General features: G+C 35.9%; 1 protein-coding gene across 8 annotated transcripts in view; it reads right to left on the bottom strand.

The window, feature by feature from the left end:
* Positions 1–300: 300 nt before the first annotated feature.
* Positions 301–22,692, bottom strand: part of PICALM (phosphatidylinositol binding clathrin assembly protein) — a 108,112-nt gene continuing 85,720 nt past the window's right edge. For 4 of the 8 annotated variants that reach the window (XM_029209122.1, XM_029209118.1, XM_029209119.1 and 1 more), the window contains 5 exons: positions 22,469–22,568; positions 18,899–18,922; positions 17,451–17,510; positions 15,613–15,717; positions 301–2,835 (listed from right to left, as the gene is read on the bottom strand). In XM_029209122.1, the coding sequence (XP_029064955.1) occupies positions 2,821–2,835; positions 15,613–15,717; positions 17,451–17,510; positions 18,899–18,922; positions 22,469–22,568 (304 nt within the window). In that variant the 3' untranslated portion in view covers positions 301–2,820. The remainder of the gene's footprint in view (positions 2,836–15,612; positions 15,718–17,450; positions 17,511–18,898; positions 18,923–22,468; positions 22,569–22,692) is intronic. The other 4 variants (XM_029209121.1, XM_029209120.1, XM_029209124.1 and 1 more) reach the window with 1 other exon arrangement.

The raw sequence follows: 22,692 nt of genomic DNA, 5'->3' as shown, positions 1-22,692 counted from the left end.
GAGAAGTAAAAGATTCCTGCTCTAACATAAGGCCTCTTCCTAAATATGGACTCTCACAGTTAATGGTTAAGAAAAGTATATCTTAAAAATATAATGAACAATGAGATTGTTAAAAGGAAAAATTTTGCAAATGATCTGGGATGGGTTAGCTGCCCTCTGCTAACAGTCTTAATCTCTTTCTGCAGCCACTACCAACTTGTTAGCTGGGTAGTAAGATGGTGGGGGCATATACAGGTTTAGAACCTGATTTAGTTATGTATTTTTTTATGTATTCAACAGCTGACTTACTTCACTTGTTACTTTTTTTTTTTTTTGCGGTATGTGGGCCTCTCACTGTTGTGGCCTCTCCCGTTGCAGAGCACAAACTCCAGACGCGCAGGCTCAACGGCCATGGCTCACGGGCCCAGCCGCTCCGCGGCATGAGGGATCTTCCCAGACCAGGGCACAAACCCGTGTCCCCTGCATCGGCAGGCAGACTCTCAACCACTGTGCCACCAGGGAAGCCCCCACTTGTTACATTTTGATTAAAGTTAACATGCTCATGTGTTTTGCAGGAGGTGGGAAGTATGCTTCATAGGAGAAGACCATCTGAGAATAGACAGTGGTCATCAGGCTAGACCACAGAGGGAAATAATTCCCTTTTCAGTTTATGCACAGACAGAACAATGGACCATGAAGCAAAGACCTGATTCCAATGTCTGTTAGCTTGTCAACCTGAGCAAGTTCCTTATTCCAATCTGTAAAATGGGTAAAATGTGGGTAATACTAATCCAACAAGCCCAAAAGTTTGAACAATAAGATGGAAATGTTTATGAAGGATTTCACAAACTTGAATATGTTGAAAAAAAAAAAAAAGTAGTATAAAAGGAACAAGCCATAGACCTCAAATATAACATCCACTCAAACACTACCAGGAGAGACAAATCAAAATCTGTGATGATGTTAAGGAAGTTAACTTACAAAAGTACATTTTCCAGTCTGTATGAAAATGGTTTAATAATAGTGAAACTTAAAAAGTGGTAAAATTAACAATGTATATTGGTTAAAGACTATTTTTTCCAACCATGGCAAATAGTATGCAGACATTTATCAATGCAAAGCTTTTAGTCCCTCTATCATGTACTCTGGATCCTACTTACTATTCAACATGAAACACGATACAGTCAGAGGTTTCTTTGGCAGACATAATCACATGCATCAATAGGTCAAATTCAAAGCATTTTCTCCCTTAAACTTACCTGACCGAAGGCATCTGATCAAAAGACAAAAATGAACAGTTTTAATAAGTAGTTCAGTTTCTAGAAGGTAACAAAAGTACCAAGATCAAGCTTTTTGGAAGTTAAGTTAAAAGAGAAATAAATTTTACATTTTATTAAATCATCAAATATAATCACTTGGGTATACTTTTATTAGCAAAAAATAATAATACCAATGATAAAGAAAAGAGGAAAAGAGTAAATGTGCCTCAGACCAGAATACCATAACAAAGGTTTTGTGGAAGCTGCATTTTATTTGAAAATCCACCCATTTTTGCTAACATACATTTTAATATTGTAAACAAAAATAGAATCTGCAGAGACAATGCAACAAGTATGCTTAACTCATGTACAGAATTGCTTTCCTACAACAAACTGTCCTTCTTAAGGCCCCTCTCAACCCAAATGTTAAGATGTATTTACACAAAGCACCGATCAACAGTGCAGCTTAATTCTTCATTAACTGAACTCTTGGCTAGACATTAACTTTAAAGATACTATTTCCCCTTATTTAAAAGGTACATGATCATAACATGGCATGAGCCAAATAAAAGGTTCAAGGATTTTGTCCCCTCCCCTCCCCCCATAACACCTCCTAGAGTTTTACTGAAAAGAAGGAAAGTCTTGAAGTGAAAGCAATTCCTCACATTCATTTTGGAAAGGCCCTAATGTCAAATGGAAAATAATGACATGCCAAGCACAAAGCAGTAAAGTCCCTTCCCAATGCACTAATGCTGAATTTAAAATGTAGTGCTTTTCCCAGTTCTGTGAACTGTTCCCTTGCAAAATCCTAGGCACAGAATTGACTATAAGGATTAATGCATTTATAATGCTTCCCTAAATCCCATAGAAACTGAGAATTCTTAAGCGATTCAGACCTATGGACTTGCCTTAAAATATTTAGTGCTCTGTATGTCAGCTGAAAAGCATTCTGAATCAGATTCATTCTTATAGATAAAAATCAAACATACTGTGTACATCCATACTCATTTTCATAAGGAGGTTTGATACAATATTAATGTTACGTAAATTGATAATCATAAATAAATACAAATACTTAAGGAATGTCTACTGCAAACTGAATATATAATTTTTTAAAAAGAAAAGTTAATTTTAGTTACTGTTTCTGTATCTGTGAGGACTGGAGAAAAGAAAGATACTGCATAATTAAGAATTATGATTTGATCCCCCCAAAAGAGTCCTGTTGCATTACAGTAAAGGACACAGCTCTTCTCTCCAGGCAGCTTTTCCAAATACAAATTTCACTCTTTCCAGATAAGGGCTTTTCTTGGTACGTTACTGATTATGGGTATTAATAGGAGATGAAAGAACTGAAGAATTAGTCACCAAAAAGACAGTCTGAATTCATGGCAATTCTTGGCTTTATAAACTGTATTGATACGTTCTCCTATCGACTAGTCCCAATTTCCTTCATGGGCCTTCACTGGGTTACTGTAGCATTCTAATGAGAGTTTAAGAGACAGCAGTTTGGATTTTGCTGGAAGTAAGTATTTGCTGCTTGAGCACTTGTCTTTTTGGAATAATTCCATTCTCTTCCATCTAGTTACATAAACTGTATCTGGGGGGAAAAAAAGAGTGTAAGTTAATTCACTGCATTGTAGGATATCTTCTCATAAGTAAAAACGCTTTGTGCCTCTTACTATTCAACTTGCCTGGAAGTGTTCATGGCATGCTTATCACAAACCCTGATTACAAAACGAAGTCAGTATTATCATCAGCTTATCATGAGCCAGAACTCAATATTTGAAGCATAACTACAGGAACTTCCAAATATCTTTCTAATTACTAAAAAACCAAGGGATATGGGAAGAAAGAAGACGAATGATTTTTCCATGACAAGTTCAGAAAATCTCTCCATGAACACAAATATTCCACATAAAAATCTCATTTAGGCAACAAGCAAAATTTGAAATATTATTTCCAAATATTATAATAAAATCAGAGATAATTAAGGCAACAGTAATATTATGTTTACTAAAAATTTCTGATATAAATCAAAATCTGAAAGATCTACAAAAGAATACTTTTCAATAGGGTGTCAACTAGTCACTCAGATATTTCACTCATGATATCTTTATCCTTTAAACTGCTCATCCAAAGACATTACTGAAATGATGTGCTAATAAACTGTTGTCAAATCAGAAGAGTACAAACTCTCAAAGATCCAGAAGGTGTATCTACACTGGGGGCTACGGCATCAAGAAGAACAAATGACATTGTCTTCCAGGAAAAGAGGCAGTGTGGATCAAAAGCAGAATCTTTCTATCAAAAAGGGCACTAAGTATTCACTTGCCTTTAGTTTAAAAAATATATATAAGCTGTTTTTTGGAAAATACTACTATTTTAAAATGAAAAAGGCATACATAAAAATATAACCCTTTAAAGAAATTGTTAAAATGAATTCTTCACAATGAATCCTGGCCATTATGTTAAAACTAAAGATGCTCCTAATAAAGCTTGAATCCAGTGCGTAAAATTGTGTTGTTCTCTATAAATCTTTTAAGACTGAATAAAACACCCAGTTTTTAACGGGTGGTGTTTGAGCTCATCCATCTGCTGTGCACAGTGGATGCTTATATGTACATATGTGAGATGGTCCTTTGATTTCACATCTTCTAATAATGTTAAAGATATTTTCCAAAAGTTCTTTGTCCTTATGCCCTGTCTTGATCTATTCTTCACCTAAAGAACAGAGGAGGAGGAGAAAGAGAGGGAACCTAGAGTCCTTTAAAGAAACAAAGGAGAAGAGTAAATTGTGCTTAATGTTTGGTAATTTTTAAAAGTATTGATATTTAAGTCCCCATCTCCCCCAACAAGCAGCAATACCTAAAGTGATTTATAAGAAATCCTCCAAAGAGAGCTCTGCAAAAGGGTCCTTTCCTGAAGCTCTGTGAGGACTGTGACTGGAGGGGCTGGATGCTGCCGACAGCTGGGGGAAAAGAAGACAGAGAGAGGGAAAGAAAAAAAGATCTCAGAATGACAGAACATGAAAGCAGAAAATGTAATGAAAGAAGAAGTGGTTTTTGTTTTGTCAACTTTAATAAATATAATGGCAGCCCTTGCAGAAGGTGGAATTATTTAAACAAAAGTTTCAGTCACACATCTAGTTAAAAGGGTATCCAATGGCATGTGTTTTTCAGAAAACAAATTCTTGTTTCTGAATTCCAAAGGAATAAAGTCTTTTACCCGAAAAGGTTGAAATAAGCTGACCCATGGTTAAGACTTTTATTTTATGTGTGTGTGGGAGAGGGGAAGACGGGAACCACAGCCTAATTGTGAGCCACAGAAGATGGCTTCCTGTGTCCAGGCTGTCTGTCAAACGGTGTGTCAAATCTGACCTCAGTCCAGACCCAACACATCTAGTTGCAATACCCTTTCCTTCCTTCCTCATAAGAGGTGGAAAGTCCTGTTCTCAGTGTTCACACTTTTTTGACATGGAGTTGTCTCCTGCCTGTTTATCTGGACATGCCACAGCTGACGCTTATACTTTGGGAGGTAGAAGGAGCTTAGAGGTTATCTGGTCCAACTACCCGCATACTGCCCTGAATACATGGAATACTTAAGATCTTTGGTTCAGCTTCCTGTTAGAATACATTCACTTGATTCTTGGAATTTGCTCCTGTTGTTTAATTTGAATATACAGTAAGGCAAGCAGACTGTTGAACTCCATAACATATCTTTAGTAACCCTAAAGTACCAAGATGTTCATTTCATATATGTATCTCCTTCACCGAGCCTACTTTAAGAGTATTTTAAACCAAATATGAGCCATCTTAGTTTGGAACAAACTTTTAATTTTTTCCTCCTCCTACATCAGATTGCAGAGGCATGAACAGGAATGTTCAACTGAGCATTAAATCAAAGTTAAGACTAAGTAGAAACAGTTTCAATTCATACCTCAACATTCGAATTCCTATAAAGGATTTCAAGGCTCAAAACTCTGTCTTTGCTGGGTCAAAGTGATCTCATTTCTACCTTTTTATTTTCTTAAGAAAAGCACTATAAAGAATGAAGAGCCAATGAGTTTTCAACAAATATTACACCACAAGTATGTGCAATTTGTTGTTTTGGATGCCAAGATTAATTTACAGGTTTAGAAATCATCTTCAGTTATATTAGTGGTTGAGTCATTTTCTTAATCCATACCTTGTTCTCAGAAATACATGTTCAAAGACAATGTGAAGAGACAATGGAAAAGTTGATGGAATTACACAAGCAGCTACAGATGGGAGGACAGGACAGCAGGTCTGGGTTTGGAGATTCAAGTATCATACGTGCTGAGACAGAATACGGTGCAACTTAATTAGAAAGACATTTCCTCCTCACCTTTCAGACCAACCAGGATGACCATTCAGAAGCGAAATGATTTTAAGTAAAGTGATCCCTGAGCTGGAGGGAGTTTATGATTAACTGGGTTTTTCTCCAAAACAGATTTTCTTTTTCATTTGAAGTTAAAAAACAAGAAAAACCCCCTGCTTACTGCAGATAGATAAGCATCCAAAATCAACAGTCTCCCATGAGAGCCCCACACTGAAACATCTTCTTAAATCAAGTTTTCATGAGGGCAGCAGTCTGAAGACCTGACAGTCTCAGGGGAAAATGCCCCTGAAGAATATGGTCAAAGGGAGCACCAGAATTCTGTTCTTTTCCATATATGAGCATACTGCTGGAGAAAAGTCCTGGAGGCTTAAAAACAATGTTGAAGAGGATCAATTTTCCTTGAGGGAAGAAGTGCTAGTTTCTAACTAATACTTCTACTATTCTGATAAATTGGCAAAATAAACATATCCATATGTCTTATACCTATAAAAAATATGTAGCTAAATTAAAACATGAGAAAACAAGACTTAATATCCCTGCAGTAAGTTTCATATCATCAACACCCATTTCAAGCAGATGAAACCTTGGCCCAGACTGGACTGGCTGACTGCAGCGAGTGCCAAGGACTGAGCCATGGAGCAGCCCTTCACCAGCTGGCCCCACCCTTTCCTGGCACCTGTACCGAAGCATAGGCACATCTTGCACTGGTGAAAAGGTAGTCAGCTCAGCGAGTAAATAAGGAAGCAGAAGGAAAGGAAATATACTGCAATCGCCCAGTTAATGCTCAAGGAAAGAAGGAAGAACAAAGTACACAAAGGAGTAACAGGATCCTGGTGGGTGAGAAGCAGCAGGATTTAAAGAGCCTGAGAAAGTCAAGTTAACCCTCCTTTACTTATAATTCTTGGGAGTAGATTAAAGAACACGTAGGGTTGCTGCGTACTGGAGGATAAGGAATTAAAAAAAAGAAAAAATCCAATGACCATCATTAATTACAGTATCACCATATTTTACAAGCCAGCGTAAGACAAATTGTAACTGACTATTCCAGTAAAATTCTACTACAAATATGCCAACACACACACACACCCACCAAACAAAAGAAAAAGACTTTCACTCATTTATTTCAAGTAACATTCTCTATACCAAAATTCCCACAGAACTAAAAAATCAGTACAGCTATCAGTTTGTTCAAATTAAATCGACCTACCTCACAACTAAATATGCCATTTAAACAAAGCAGTCTCACTAGTCTAATACAGACATACTTAAAGTCTTCTCATTTTATAGGAAAATGAAATACTGAGAAGCAGTGAAAGAAGAGCTGCAGATAAATAAAAATACTAAAATGTACAAGTAATTGATGATGGCAACTCTCAGTTGACATTCCTTCACCCACTCCCGCCACTCTAATCAACCTGTAAAAAAAATATGTTGAAATAGAAAAAAAAAATCTAATGTTACCAAAAATCTTTGTTTTTATCTCCAGAGCAAAGATTTTTTTTTGGCTGTAGTGTGTGTTTAGTATAGTAAAGACAAGAGTACAGAAATCATAAGTTAACTTTATAAAAAAGCAAACATACAGAGAATAAAGGAATTTTTAAAAAAGAATTCTATCAGCACACTAAAGATCATAAATAAAAATGGTTACTCCTTCATTCTACTCCCATTCAACACCAAAGAAAGAAAATTTCATGTTAGAACAGGAAAATAGCATCAGTTTCAGAAAGTGAACCTAGTGCAATTGAAAGCTTACGGGAGAATAAAAGACTGGGTATTTAAGGACAAACTTGGCTGTGCTTAAAATTCTTAGCAAAGAAGCAAGGTGCCACATCTTTACATTTGAATTTGCATCCAAAAGCCTGGATAGCAAATAGCAATGCTGTAAAGACTCATTTTGTCTTTCTTGAAGAAGCAAAGTTAACATCTTAGGAAAAAATGGGTGTATTTCCTTTGCCTGGGATGAGAGAGCACAGTTTTATGGAAAGGAATCTAATCCTGGCTCTTTTGTAAAATGAGGTTAAGAATATCAAGACCCAATACCCACATCCCCGTTAATGGCTGTCTTGAGGATTAAAATATACAAAAAGCACCCTGGCATATGTTAGTCACTCAAATATTAGTTCAGCCTTCCTTACCACCTACAATCAAATGCTCATCTAGTCTTACATAATAGGAGCCACTCTGTCTTTGCTCTTATAAGAGTTCTTATTTTACCATCAACCAGTCACTTGTGCTTCCATATTATACTCACCTTTAGGCTCCTCAGATGTAAGAAACATATTCTCCCTGTCTCTTGTTCAGCAACTAGCAGTGACTTACACATATTATAAGCATTCTATAACATGCTAAATTAAAATGTTTTTTGGTGATAAAACAAGCTCTGTATAAAAAGGGTCACCAAAGTCGGATATTAGAAGTATTAGAACTTCCCTATTAATTTTTACCCTTTTAAAATGTCTATTTTTACATGTTATTTAATGTACATAACATATTGTTATAGGGATATATAAATATAAATACACTGAGGGTATGTGCTTAAAGAATATTTTCCTGATATTGCTGTGCAATGGAAACATTTTAGAAACCTCAGCCCTACCTAATATGATTTCACAGAGATGTCAGATATAAAACTGAGCACAGAAAGGTATGTTGTTTTTGAATAATGTTAGACCACAGCCAGACCACTGAATCCAGATGCACAGGGATATAAACATATAGTGCTGCATTCCAAAATTTTATACTAAAGATAATGCTATTCTCAGCTGCCTCTGTGAAGTATAGCTAAAAGAGAGGACTTCTTTCTCTACTGCATAAGGTAGAGGGCCTGTCCTGTACGTTGAGTCTAGTGCCTTTTGATAACTGCTTCTTGGGTTTATGCTTAACACAACCCATCTTGGGCTTCTGCCCATCAATAACATCACAAAGTTACGCCAACCTTACTCCTGTCACCTTCAAAGCACTACTTCATCTTGTCTTAGGGGCACCAAACAGTGACCTAAGAGGATTTCTCTTTGAATGTGTTGTTTCTAAACCTCTCTACTGCTAGAGTCCACATAACTTAAAACTATTAACACAGGAGTGACATTATTCCAAAATGGCATCTAAGTCATCTCCTTAGAATTATGGCAACCTAAACCAACAAAGAGTTAAAGAAGACCAAATTGGAGAGAGGGAAATAGATCAGAAGATTTCCTAAACTCATGGGAGGAAATACTATTAACTGACCTAAGCCAAAAATAAACATTTCTGTATATCAGAAGTATTTGCAAGGGTAAGAGAAGTCTGTTTAAAGTTCCATTTGATGGATGGAAATCATGAAAACTGGCTCAGCTTATTTGAATGAAATGTTCACTGCTCATTCATATTAGACTCTTACCCCTTGAAAACCAAAGAAAATGAAAAGCTGTAACATTTATGTCAACTGGTACATAAGGACACAAAATAATAATTACACGTGCCTACAATGCACCACTTATTTGCTGTTTATTGAAAATATGGCACTTTTGTTTGGTTAAAAAAAATTTCTAAACTGTGTTCCATATATGAGCTTGAGGCTACCTGCTTTTACCTGATTTATCTATTGGGCTTCCACTAAAAACATCTAAGACAGAGTTCCTTAGACTTAGACATTTTCAAAAGAGGTTTGCCCCTCCCCACAAAAAGAGACTTATAAACTGTATTAAATTGGACCAAATAAAGATTTTAATTACTATAAAATAAAGCTTGGTCCTTTAGGGTAACACCACCTCCACAAATGCTGAGCCAATTCAGGTGCTGCTGACAGAGTCCTCAAGAGCAGTGTGTCAGGTTCCTGTAAACAATGTCCAGCGTCTACACCTCATGTGGATGATTCAGGCCCTAATGCAGACCGTGCTCACCCAGCCTGCCCCATCCCCACACCACAGTGACCACCCTAGCCTGTGGTTCTCTATGAGTTTATCTGATGTCATCAGATAATAGTGAGTCATGATTAAGGTTTCAAAATAATGAAGTATGAATTATTATATTTACAATAAAGATAATTTGTAACACATGAGAAGAAATATAAACTGTATTATTATAAATCAGAAGTTGGGAATAGGGACGCCTCACGTAATAGAAACAATTTCTGAAAATAGGGCAACCTTGTAACATTTTCTTCTAAAGACAAAAAAGGTTCCTTATAATCATCAATAAAAAAACATAAACATCCACATTCTTAAGTCAATTACAAATATTTTCATTTGGACCTTTCAACAAACTTATAAAGTACACAAGGTAAAAATCACCATTCGATATATAAAGAAACTGAGGCTCATCAAAGTTACGTAGACAATTTTCTCTGAAACACCTGGTTAGTGAGGAGTCGAGCTGAGAGTCTGTTGAACTGTATCCCCTAAAAAGATATGCTGAAGCCCTGACCCCTATGAATGTATTTATGAATGTGACCTTATTTGGAAATAGGGTCTCTGCAGTTGTAATCAAGTTACGACAAGGTCATTAGGGTGGGCCCTAGTCCAATGACTGATGTCTTTGTAAAAAGAGGGAAAGGCCATGTGAGGACAGAGACACAAGGAGGATGCCATGTGAAAGAGGCAGAGACTGAAGTGCTGCAGCTCTAAGTCAAGGAATGACTGGGACTACCAAAAGCTGGAAGCGGCAAGGAAGGATCCTCCTCTAGAGAATTCAGGAGGAGCGTGGCCCTACTGACACCTTGTTTTCAGACTTTAAGACTCCAGAACTGTGAGAGATTAAATTCCTGCTGTTTTAAGAAATCGAGTTTGTGGTACACTTTGTTACAGCAGCCCCAGGACACTAATAACAGACTCGAAAGCAGATCTGCTGACTCCAAGGCTGGTGCTTTGCTTTCTCTCTAAAATCTGCTATCTCAATCTCAGCTCAGCTAGAATTCATGGCTATATTTTAATGTACAGAAAAAAGTTTAAGAGTAGAGAAATAATTTTTTAAAAAGGACTTCTCTAGTAAATGTTAGACAGTCAATATACCTGTGTGCTTTCTATATTCACAGTGCCGTACACAATCACTGATGTTCATCATGAAGATTTTGTAGAACTTCACAGTCACCCAAGATTTTATGAATATGTTCTAAGTTTTGTTTAAAACAAGAATTAGATTTCCACCTTTTAGAAAAAATGTTCTCAGCAAAAATCCAGTGAAAATGCCTGGTTGTACATGTTGTCTTATTAACAATAATGGTAAGCAGACGGGACTCCTCGAATTTTTGTTTTGACTGATTTGGGTATGCCCAGGGGACTGCAGAAACATTCTCACCTATGGTCCTAAATCCCAATTCCCAAAGTAAATCCCCTCCTGAGATCTTCTACTAAGCAGGGATGAATGAGCACAACACACTGCTGACAAGGCAAAAGGCTTTCACAGAAATGCAGCTGGGCAGATCAGCTGACAGAGAGGCACTGCCAACACCCACAGTTAACATACCAAGAAAGTAAAAAAACCAAAAACAAACAAACAAACAAAACTAAACTAAGCCTAAAAGCAAAGAGAGCTATTAGTTCTTATACACAGGAAAGTCATTAAAAGCCTTTTTTTTTTTTTTTTTGGTAAGACTTGAATTATTCCAATATCCAAAGCCAACAGTGCCCCCATTTACATCGGTAAAAAGCACTCACAACTAGCCATTGTGTCCTTTCAGACACTTAACTGATGTCATACTTACTTAAATTTGGCCAATACAAACAAAACCCAGCGGCCATTTTACATCTTTAACCACAGCCTCCATTAAAAAAAACCCTCAAAGCCCCCCAATACCAATCAAGAAAACAATAAAACTTTTAATATGCTTATTTTAAAAAATAAATCCCCAAGTGTAACACTCTACTATGGTTTTCATATTGCTTTTGGGAAAACAGATAAGGGATCAGTTTGAGTTTCTCATATAAATAAGTGATAAGAACATAATAAACACAACCCTCCCCCTCAAAAATCTTCAACATCTAAACTGTCTTATAAACACTCATTAAGAGAATGTTAGTTCACGTCAGAGTAACTTAAAAAAGCAAAACTAACTAGGTTAATTGTCTTCATGCTTAGTAACATAATAGCTGCATACTGCAACGCAGAACGAGTTTGTAAAATATTGACCAGCAATGGATATTTCAATTTATATACCAGTAAGTACCAGTAAGATTTATACAAAGCATGAGTGAGAGGGCGTTAAAAGTCCCCACTCTCCCCAAGTTAATAAACACATTAGTAACCGGTAACAGGTAATCAAATAGTGTGAGGAAGCACAGAAGAGAAAAAAAAAGCATTAACCATAGGTATCTAGTGTTTTCCATGTAGTCGAACACCTAGAAAGATGCACTCATGTAAAACATTAAAAAAAAAAAAAGCTACAATGTTAGGCATGGAACACAAGAACGTAATACCCATCTTTAAGCATCTAATAGTTGTGTTAAAATATCTTAAAAAATACAGAATAAGCCAGCACAAAAAATGGGATGGGAACAGAAGAAGTGTATAGGTGTAGAGGGAGGCATAATTTCAACACTACAGTGTAGTCTATTAGATTAAAGCTATTCTGAAGACCATTTCCTAAAGAACAAAAAGTCTAAGCTAACAGTCATGTGGAAGGTATTAGCTACTTTCTCACTAGCAGGCCCTAACACAGCACTAAGAGTAATCTAGATATAATTTAGAACACACAACACATTGTTTGAAATACCTCACTGATGGTAATATGATAAATATATGTGGGAGGGTTGAGGTACTCTCAAGAATATTAGCTTGGTTCAATGGTAAGTAGGCAAGAGACCAGGAGCTACAAGTTACACCTTTGGTAAGTAATGGCTCCCAAAAGAAATACTTCAAGGAATAGGAAAAGCTTTTTGATAAGAGCTGGAGAACTGGGATTTGATTAAAAGATTCTATTTTGATGGCATTTGACTTACATTTAAACTATCATTTACTTTACAATGTACAAAGAGACGTCTCTGCCTCAAGGAATTTTTATTGAAAAAAGAGCAAAACAATGAGAGAACAATTAAAAGGTAATTCATTAAGAAAAATTACTTTGGTTACTACTACCATTGGATGGACAAAGTTAATGCAAGGGACTGGCTAAGAATCATTAAAATACTAAAGCATGAGAAAAATCTTTCCTACTTCAAAGATAAATAGTTTAATTTTTAAATGATTAAAAATATTCAATTATGAAATTAAAGGTGTCTTCATTCTTCAGGTGACAGTCATCTAACATTTTAACTTATGGTCTATTAGCATAAATTAAACCAATTTTGAACACTGCTATAAATTATTACAATGGTTATAAGTAAGTAAAAAGGTATACCAATGAGAAGCATAGTAAGTTACGAAATGGTGAAGGTAAGTTTTCAACCAAATTCACTTGTTTGACAAATAATGTTCAAAAACTATCATGAATCAGGCACTGTTTTAGGAACCATGAACACAGAAGTAAACAAGCCACATATAAGCTTGCCTCTACGAGGGTTACAATCTAATATAGGATCAGATGGATGGATGGATGAATGGACAAATGGATAGACTGATGGACAAACAGATGTCAAGTAGTCGTAAGTCCTATAAAGAAAAATAATGCAGAATAAGGAAAAGAACTTCAGATCTCAGAAGAACTGAAAAGGGACAAGACATGACTAAGATTGAGTAAAGAGTAAATGCACTTTATGACACACAAAGGACTTCTGGAAGAGACAAACAGCAGCAGAACACTGGATACTTATTGAGAGTTATCAAGGCATGGGAATTGAAGCTGAATATTCTGTTTATTCATTATTATTCTTACAAAGAGGGAGATTTTGTGAGGTAGTTTTTATGACAGAAGGAAAGCCTTACATTTCAGTTATGTTAGATTCGTCTCCTCAGATTTTTGAATATGGAGATGATACAAATGCTGCCTATAAAAGTTTACTCCAGTATCTACAAAATGGATTAAATTAGAAAGGCAAGAAAAGTTCCAATCTGGGCAAAGGATATAGACTGCAAAAAGGGTGGAGCTAATAATAGCAGAGGAACAATTAGTGGGACTTTATGACAAGACATATGGAAAACAAAGGGGGAAAAGGAATTAAAAGTAACAATAAAATTTAAGATTCTGACTTTCAACTGATTCAAATAACTGCGTAAGGAGAAGACCAAAGCCTCTTTGAGCCAATTTACTGCCACCTGATTTTCTTTTCCTAGTTAACAATTTCCTTCCTTCACAGGCTTTTCTCAATCAGTAATATTTAAAATTAAGTACTCGCTTCAAATTTGATTTCTCAACTAGAAACTTATTACCTTAATGTTCTCATTCTCTTCTCTTCTGGTATAATTAGAAAAAGGCAGTTCTATCACTCTTTCATTTAAAGAACTTGGAAATTCTTGCACTTTTTTTGGTGTTTCAGTGAAAGTTACATGGATTTCAAAAGGAAACAGGATATAAAATCTGTGTTAAGAAAACATGCCAGGAGGCCAGCAATTTTTTTAAAGGTAGATTTTTTTTTTACCATATTAAAAAAAAAATCCCTCATATAAAATGTTTCAAGGTTAAAATTATTATCCAAAATTGTATAGGATGCTCTTGACAACTACAGTAGTTATATCCCAAATACATAAATATAGTTTATAATATAACAGGAAACCCAAGGAATTAGCAGAGTGCTTCGTTGCTGACAAAAGGAAGACAGTACTACTGTAGTGGCCACAGGGGCTGAGTTGCACTAGTAGAGAGGCAGTGTGGCACAAATGAGCACTCGACCAGGAATCAAGGATTCTGGGAGCTAAGTTGCATTTCACCACTTATTTAGTTGAAGAACCTTTCCAAGTCTCAACTTTCTTTATCTATAAGGATAAAGGATGATGACAATAGTGATCCTAGGCCCATCTACCTTAAAGATTATTTCAAGAATAAGATGAGATAATGTATGTGAAAGTGCTTGGAAACTGTCAGGCAGCATCCAAGGTTAAGGTAACAATATATTCTGTTTTCTGTTTCTGTTTCTGAGACAAAAGCTTCAACTGGATCAATACAAATAATTTTGGCCATGTAACACTGTATGCACTGGCAAGTGTAATACTTATATCCATTCAAGTGGAAAAGGAATAAGTCCATTACCAAATGCTCCCATGAATGTTTTCAAATAGCATTAAACACATAAAGTAACCAATCAGTTGGCATCGGAAGCCAAGAAAGGTGTACTTTAACAATCACATGTCATTATTTCTAACTGTTAAATGATATGAGCACAGCCACAGATACAGAAGGACAAGCTGTCCTATCACTTTACAAGGATCTCATTCCATAGTATGCTGCCAGAGAAGTAAATAACAGAGAAACTTCATATCTCCTCTCTTAACCACAATGAGCAGCTTTTTTCAGAAAAAAACAGATTCCCCTGATGCTAACAATGAGATGAAGAAGAAAGAGTGAATATTTAGGTGAATTTTCTTGAACTGGAAGAAGGCCTTAGAAACATTTGAAGAGGAAAGTCTTTCCTGTGAAGACATTAGGTCAGCATGGCATTTCAAGCTTTTTTGTCCTTTTGGGGGGTTGCTTTTAAATATGATCTTTAGCAGCAGTAAGTTATCTAATGAAAAAACAGCATTCACAACTTTTGAAGACTTGTCAAGTTTCACAAATATCTCAAAGGCAACACCTTTATTGTAGCACCATTCAAGCCAAGGCACTGAGTTCTGAGTTCAAGGTTTCTAAGGCCCACAAAGGAGAGCATGTCAGAATCATTATCAGAAAAAAGGTTCCTTAACCTCAGAAAAACCATCCTCTGGACCCACCAACTGTAAGTTATCAAGAATTTTCCATCTTTAATATTTGTAATCTGCTTATCCTTTCTTTCTAAATAATCAATATTCCTACAAACTCTTAGATGAGAAAGATATGCGAAGAAAATAACATCCACAATGAAGGGGAAAAATGCTAATAACCTGCTTCTCAAGTTGTATAAAAGGATTTTTTGCTATTATATTTCTTCCACATCAAGCACATTAAAACAGTTACGTGTAGCATGTTAATTAGTACCTGTGCTCCTGATACAGGGCCAAAAGGGTTTGGTGGTCTCATGACAGGCTGGCTGTATATTAAGGTTGGTTGTGTCATTACAGGTACACTTCCCATTTGAGGAGGCTAAAAAAACAAAAAATGTCAAGTTAAAGGATGTTAACTCACATTTTCCTTATTATGAGTAAGTAAACAAGAAGGATGACAGGTATGAACAGTACTAGTACTTTTGCAGTAACTCAAAGGGAAAATACCTGTAAATGCAAATAAGACTGACAGCTACAAATTTTTTTTTTTTTTTTTTTTTTGCTGTACGCGGGCCTCTCACCGCTGTGGCCTCTCCCGTTGCGGAGTACAGGCTCCGGACACGCAGGCCCAGCGGCCACAGCCCACGGGCCAAGCCGCTCCGCGGCATGTGGGATCCTCCCGGACCGGGGCACGAACCCATGTCCCCTGCATCGGCAGGCGGACTCTCAACCACTGCGCCACCAGGGAAGCCCCATCTACAAATTTTTAAGAGTATTTTTTTTATATGGAAAGTCTTTAATGTGCTCATCTTTTAAAGTTTGCAAAAAAGCTCAACTTTTTCTACATGAGTTGCAAAATTCAAACTATGATAAACAGACAAAATAATTTAGACCAAAAAAATTTCCAAATCTGCCAGCTTTAGACATGGGAAACTTGAAACTATAAAATGGCTAAGACATTTCAAAGAAAACTGCCTTTGTGTATCAAATCAAGTTCTTATGCCATTATGCAAATAAGCACAAGGGAAAATAGTTGATTGTTTGAAGAAGTTTACTCCTAATTGAAAGAATCCAATGGTTCTTTCATTTTATTTCAGACATTTTTAGGGAAAACCAAGAGGCTTAAATTACACACAAAGAGGTTAGTTCATTCTTAAATAATTGAAAATAAATCTCAACCAACCATCTCTTTAAAAATTACCACTCCATGGTATATAATTAACGTAAGTGACAAAATAGAGTACACACTGACCACCATATTATTTTGGTTAAAATGCTATATTCTAAAACCTTACCTTTCTGCAAGTTCTATTTAACCTTTTAGGATGACTCCTATTTGTAGTGAGGGTCATTTTGAGTTTTTTGTGCAGACACCTTTTTAATGTAATGACTACTAATCCAAAAGCTGTGAAACTCCTTCATATGCAGGAAAAGAGCTACAGATGTATAAAAAATAAAGAAGTAGCAGAAGCAGCCACAGTAGCAATACCAACGGATGCAGTGCTGCCTCCCAACAGCAACAGTTCCGCCAAGTGTGTGGTGGGCTGAAGCCACTACCTTCATTTCTTATTTATGTGAGTCTATGTATTAAGAGAGTTGGGAGAGTAAGGGCAATCTAGAATGTGGGTTGTGGGCAGCTTAAAGGTTTAAGGACTGTTTCTGTACTATCCCAATCATGTCATAGGAAAATTTCTGCGGCCTTTACTAAACTAAATTTACCCCTACACAATTCAAGAAATATTAATTCCCCCCTTCCTCTAGAGTGGTATTCAGGTTATAAGACCTCACTGGTATTAATGTAAGGTCACAACAACAAAGACTTGGAGTTAACATTAATGTTTAAATGAGTTCATAATGAGGTATAAAATACCTAACAAACTTATGAGAGGAAAAATAAGCCAAGTAAATACAGTGAACATTAATAAATAGTATCCGTTGTATAATGACTATTCTAGAAATACTTATGAAACCTATGCTATGGTGCAAGGTTCTGTGTTAGGCATTAAGGATATATGTGGCACTAAGTTCTTTTTTCAGTTAAGCTGGGAAATAAATTCATGTTAAATGTGAGTCAACCTATTTTCAAAAAGCTGTGTTGGGAAAAATACTTACGATTCCATATCCTATCATGCCTGTTGGTGTAGTAGCAGGATAGGCCATTACAGGGGGTGCCTGACATGATGAAAGAAAAAATAAACAAGGAAGTATAACTCATGTATGTCAACGGAGTTCAAGGAATTAATAGCTGTAGTTCCACTAAAAAGAATTGCTAAGACAGCTGTGATTAAATATGACATTTGTGTTCATTAATAATTGTGTCAATTAAAGCTCAATGAAAAAAAGTGTCTTGAAATTAGCGGAAAAGAAGAATTATCAGAAAGAAAAAATACCATTTAAAGTTAGATACAACAGTGACCTAAGATTTCATTGTGCTTTTACAAGCTTTAAAAATATTCAGATTTTTAAAAATACTCAAAGTTCTAAAATTTAAAGTCTATCACTAACATAAAAAATGTTTGCCTAGAAAGTAGCATTACTGAATGTTTTCCTAGGTACTTCATTTTTTGAGCAAAAAAAAATGTAAAGATCCCAAATCAATGAACAATCTGATCTTCCAAAAAATTAGTTTCTAAGGACCTCATTCACTCTTTTCAAATAACTCCAAAGATTTCAAACCACTATGGAGTATGACTATTTCTAAGGAGCACAAGTTCTTACATAGAGTATGTATACTAGTATTCCTTCTAATTTATTTCATAAATTATTTAAACTATCTTCTGCAAAGCACCAATTTGGAAGAGCAATACATTTTTAAGTCTGTTTATGCTTTAAGTCCTAAAAGAGCCATCTACCACTAAGATGTTTAAGGTCCCTTCCTCCTCCCACTTTAACTCAAAATAGACAATCTCAGCAAAGAATCATTTTAGACATATCTGCTGTCTTAACAACATTCCCTGTGTGTGTTATCTTATAATAAAAACTGAAGAAGCTGAATACAGGTGAAAGACCAATAACACTGCTATAACATGAAAAATAACAAATTATATGGCAATTTGAACATACACATGGAGAAGTTAAATGAAGCATAACTAAAGTGAACAGTTAAAAGTTTAGTATTTGGGTGAGCATGTAGGACTTATTGGTCTCTCCCTACTTAAAAACCAAGAGCTGCGAGAGCAGTAGACAAACTGCCAAGTTCAGCAGAAGCCTGTAAGATTTCATGCAATTGTTATTTTCAACATTACCACAATCAACATTTCCCTTCATTCAGAAGTCATCAAGTGCATAGTGGCAGCACAGATACAGACACAGACACCCAGCCATCTGGCAGCAAATGGCAGAATATTAAGCAAGAAAAAAAAATCTGTATTTCCCATGCCACCATCAGAATCAATTCTGCAACAAACCCACAAAATCAGTAGATGCTAGGAAGAATTTTTGGCACATTGAAAATCTGAATGTGAAAACAAGTAATAGCTAGGAGGTTATGAGATTCTGCTACAGCATTGGTTAACAGCATGCCAATTTATTGCAAAAAAGGCTAGTTTTTGGTCACTTACGTATTGTGGAAAATGCATGCCATTCTGTTTTTCCCAGGGAGAACAATTACATAATGCAATAACACTGGATTAGAACAAGTACTTACACAACAGAAAATACATAGAGAGCATTTTAGTTCACATGAACATTCATTAACTACCTAAAATCCCTCGTATTTCCAGTATCTAATGGACGAACATCTGTACTAAAACACTATCAAGGTTGACACGGGAAATTTAGTCTTTGGCATCATCACCTTACTTACATAATAGTTTATCGATTACAAGTGTCATCAAAACATAAAATCTATCAGTAGCATCAACAGTGCATCCCATAAACAGGGTTGCATTGCATAATGTCTACCACAGAAAAAAAGCAAACAGTAATAGAAAGAGTTGGTAGTGTAACATCATTATATATTTTAATAAAACATCAATGAATGGTTAAAATTTTTAAAAATTTAAAAACCTTGACAGTGTTTAAGGATTAATTAAAAAGGTTAGAAATGTAAAGAAATGTCAAAAGCAGCAGTTTATCTAAGTAGTGAATCACATCACCAGCCCTAAATGTTAGTCATTACAAAGAACCTCTATAAAATACATACATACAAATGTTTTAACAAAATCCTTAAGAGATAATATACCTTACCATATACAACACAGCACCATAGATATTGCTTCTTATCAACAAATTCTAGATGGTTAGATGCCTATTAAATGCTAAAAGTCAATCTTAAGTCAAGTGCTATTCGCAAACTTGTAATACTTCATACAGATTAATACTAATTTCATACAAAATAAGAAAATATTCATTGTATTTTTATATCATTTGGATTTATATCATTCCTCATATATTATCAATGTATAATTCACTCCTGAGGCTATAACATCTACTAACCTAACCTCCTGCCATCCCTAGTCAGAGAGGTGTGTTAGAGTGGGAAAAACACTGGATTGCGAGTCAGAAGGGACGGATTTCAATTTAAATCTGCTTTCTAGTTGCTTTGCAATTGAGGGAAAAAAAAAATTGCATAACTTTATCCTTACAGCTGGGACAATAGCTGCTCAAACTCCCCCAAGAGTGCACTATTTACAGACTCAGGATAGTGTGTGTGTGAGTGTGTAAAAATGTAAACTATTTAAATGCAAGGTTTTATTATTGGTGACGGTAGTGACCACTACCAGAGAAAAAGTACTGATTTAAAAAGGTGGCTGAATTTCAATACTATTTTCCATTAATGGAGACTGAAACTAATAAAACTCTTTAACGTCATGTAAAACTTTAACAGCACACTATTTTTAGCTCAGCCCTATTAATTTTAACATACAATTAACCCAAGGAAACAGCAAAACAGCACAGTACTCTGGAAGAGATTTAATAACAAAAAGTAGCTATAACAAGGATAATGTGGGGAGATCAGCTTGGTGCTTTGTAAGGACCTAGAGGGTGGGATGGGAGGATGGGAGGGAGACTCAAGAGGGAGGGGATATAGGTATACATATAGCTGATTCACTTTGCTGTACAGCAGAAACTAACACAACACTGTAAAGCAATTATAACCCAATAAAGATGTAAAAAATAAATAAATAAATAAAATGAAAAAAAATTTAAAGAAAGAACGCCCCTGAAGGTATATTTTAAAAAAGTGGGCAAATAGGGATATATGTATACGTGTGGCTGATTCACTTTGCTGTACGGCAGAAACTAACACAACATTGTAAAGCAATTATAACCCAATAAAGATGTAAAAAATAAATAAATAAATAAAATGAAAAAAAATTTAAAAAAAGAACGCCCCTGAAGGTATATTAAAAAAAAGTGGGCAAATGGGGATATATGTATACGTGTGGCTGATTCACTTTGCTGTACGGCAGAAACTAACACAACATTGTAAAGCAACTATACTCCAATAAAAAAAATAAAAAATTTAAAAACAAAAAGGATAATGGGGGTCTCCAACAACAACAGAAAGGATACAATGTGTGGCTCGTGTTATCAAATGCTGATTAGCACACACTGTTGCAAGAAAGCATGTTTCAAATTTTTCTACAAAAAGAAATTGGTTTTCTCTGATGCAGGGAGACTTACTGGATTGGTGAAACAGCAGCTGACCAAGGATAGGGGTACGGCCACAAAACTACTCTGGGACAACCATACCTTATATTAATTAAAACCATTAGAACTTCTTCAGTACTAGATGCTAACTCATTAATTATCATATACAATTAATTTTCATTACTCATGGATTCTGTATTTGCAAATTTGCTATGCACTGAAATTTATTTGTAATCCTAAAATCAATACTTGTGGTGCTTTTGAAGTCATTCACATACGTGCGCAAAGTGGTGAAAAATTTGTCACCGGATGCATTCATTCCCAGCTGAGGTCAAACAAGGTGGGGCTGTGCCTTGTTTCAGCTCTGACATGAAGATGACCAGAAGATGGAGAAGTAGGGAACAGTGTAGTGTACTGCAAGAAGCTCTGGGGCCAGTTGGATAGCGCAAGAGTCTCTCAATTCAGGCACCTATTAGTGGGGATGCCCCAGGCAAGTCACTTAACACCTCTGGCACTCGTTTTCTCTTTTGTAAAATAAAAAAATATATAATCCACTAGAATGAGTTTTTTTGTTTTGGGATTTAAGATTATAATCTATGTGAGATGTGTATGTGTATAGGCATACTCAATTAAAACTATACTTGCTTGGCTTTTGTTGATACTGTCATATAATTTATATAGTTGATTCTCCTTATTTGCTGCACTTACATTCTTAAAGTCACCAGAACACTGAATTAGTGAACACTGCACCATCAGTGCAGCGGTCCCCAACCTTTCTGGCACCAGGGACGGGTTTCAGGGAACACAATTTTTCCTTGGGTGGAGGAGCGGGGAGAGAATGGCTCAGGCGGTAGTGCGAGCGACGGGGAGCGGCAGATGAAACTCTGCTCGCTTGCCAGCCACTCACCTCCTGCTGTGTGGCCCGGTTTCCTAACAGGCAGCGGACCCATACTGGTCTGTGGCCCCAGGCATTGGGGACCCCTGCATTAGTGAACACTGAGCCACTGTTGGGGGAAATACGTGTATGTGTGTGAATCTAGCAACTGGTTCAGTGTTAAGGTTATTTATTTATTGTAGATAGATAAATAATAGATTTGAAACCAGCAGTAGAGAATAGTGATTAAGAAAATATGCTCTGAGGTAAGGCTGCCTGGGTTCTAAAAACCCACCCAACCTCTGTGATCTGGGCTTACTACTTAATAACCCTGTGTTTTCATTTCCTCATCTGTAAAATTGGGATAACAATAGTTACTACCGTGTAAGGTAAATTTGAAGATTATATAAAACAAAACCACACATTATTTGTTAGAATGATGCCTGACACAAAGTAACCTTTAAATAAATGTTAGCTACTAAAATGTACCTGGCAAACATAGTCAACCAAGCTTCCTTTAAAAGAAATACAAATTACTTACATTTCTAAAACTTGGTAACAATCTTTCCACTTATGCCTTATCACTATCTAAAAAACACTTTCATGTTACACATTTACCTAAATCATTCATGTTAATATATAATGAGCTTTTCCAACTCACCATTGTTGCAGCATTCCAAGCAGTTGTTGGTGCAACCTTCGGTTGCCAGTTAGATCCTCCAGTTAGCTTCTTTTCACCTGGCTGACTCCAATTTACATCACTTTAAATAAATATGAGTGAGAATATTAAGTATGTGTAATTATGAAGTTTCTTTACTATACATTTAGATTGAACAGAGCATTTAAGATGCAGATGACATCTCTACACATACTTTCTTGAGAGCA

The sequence above is a fragment of the Monodon monoceros genome, unplaced genomic scaffold (assembly GCF_005190385.1).
Source record: "Monodon monoceros isolate NGI ecotype Baffin Bay Population unplaced genomic scaffold, NGI_Narwhal_1 Super_Scaffold_7, whole genome shotgun sequence".
Taxonomy (NCBI): domain Eukaryota; kingdom Metazoa; phylum Chordata; class Mammalia; order Artiodactyla; family Monodontidae; genus Monodon; species Monodon monoceros.
This window is presented reverse-complemented; position numbering and strand designations above follow the sequence as displayed.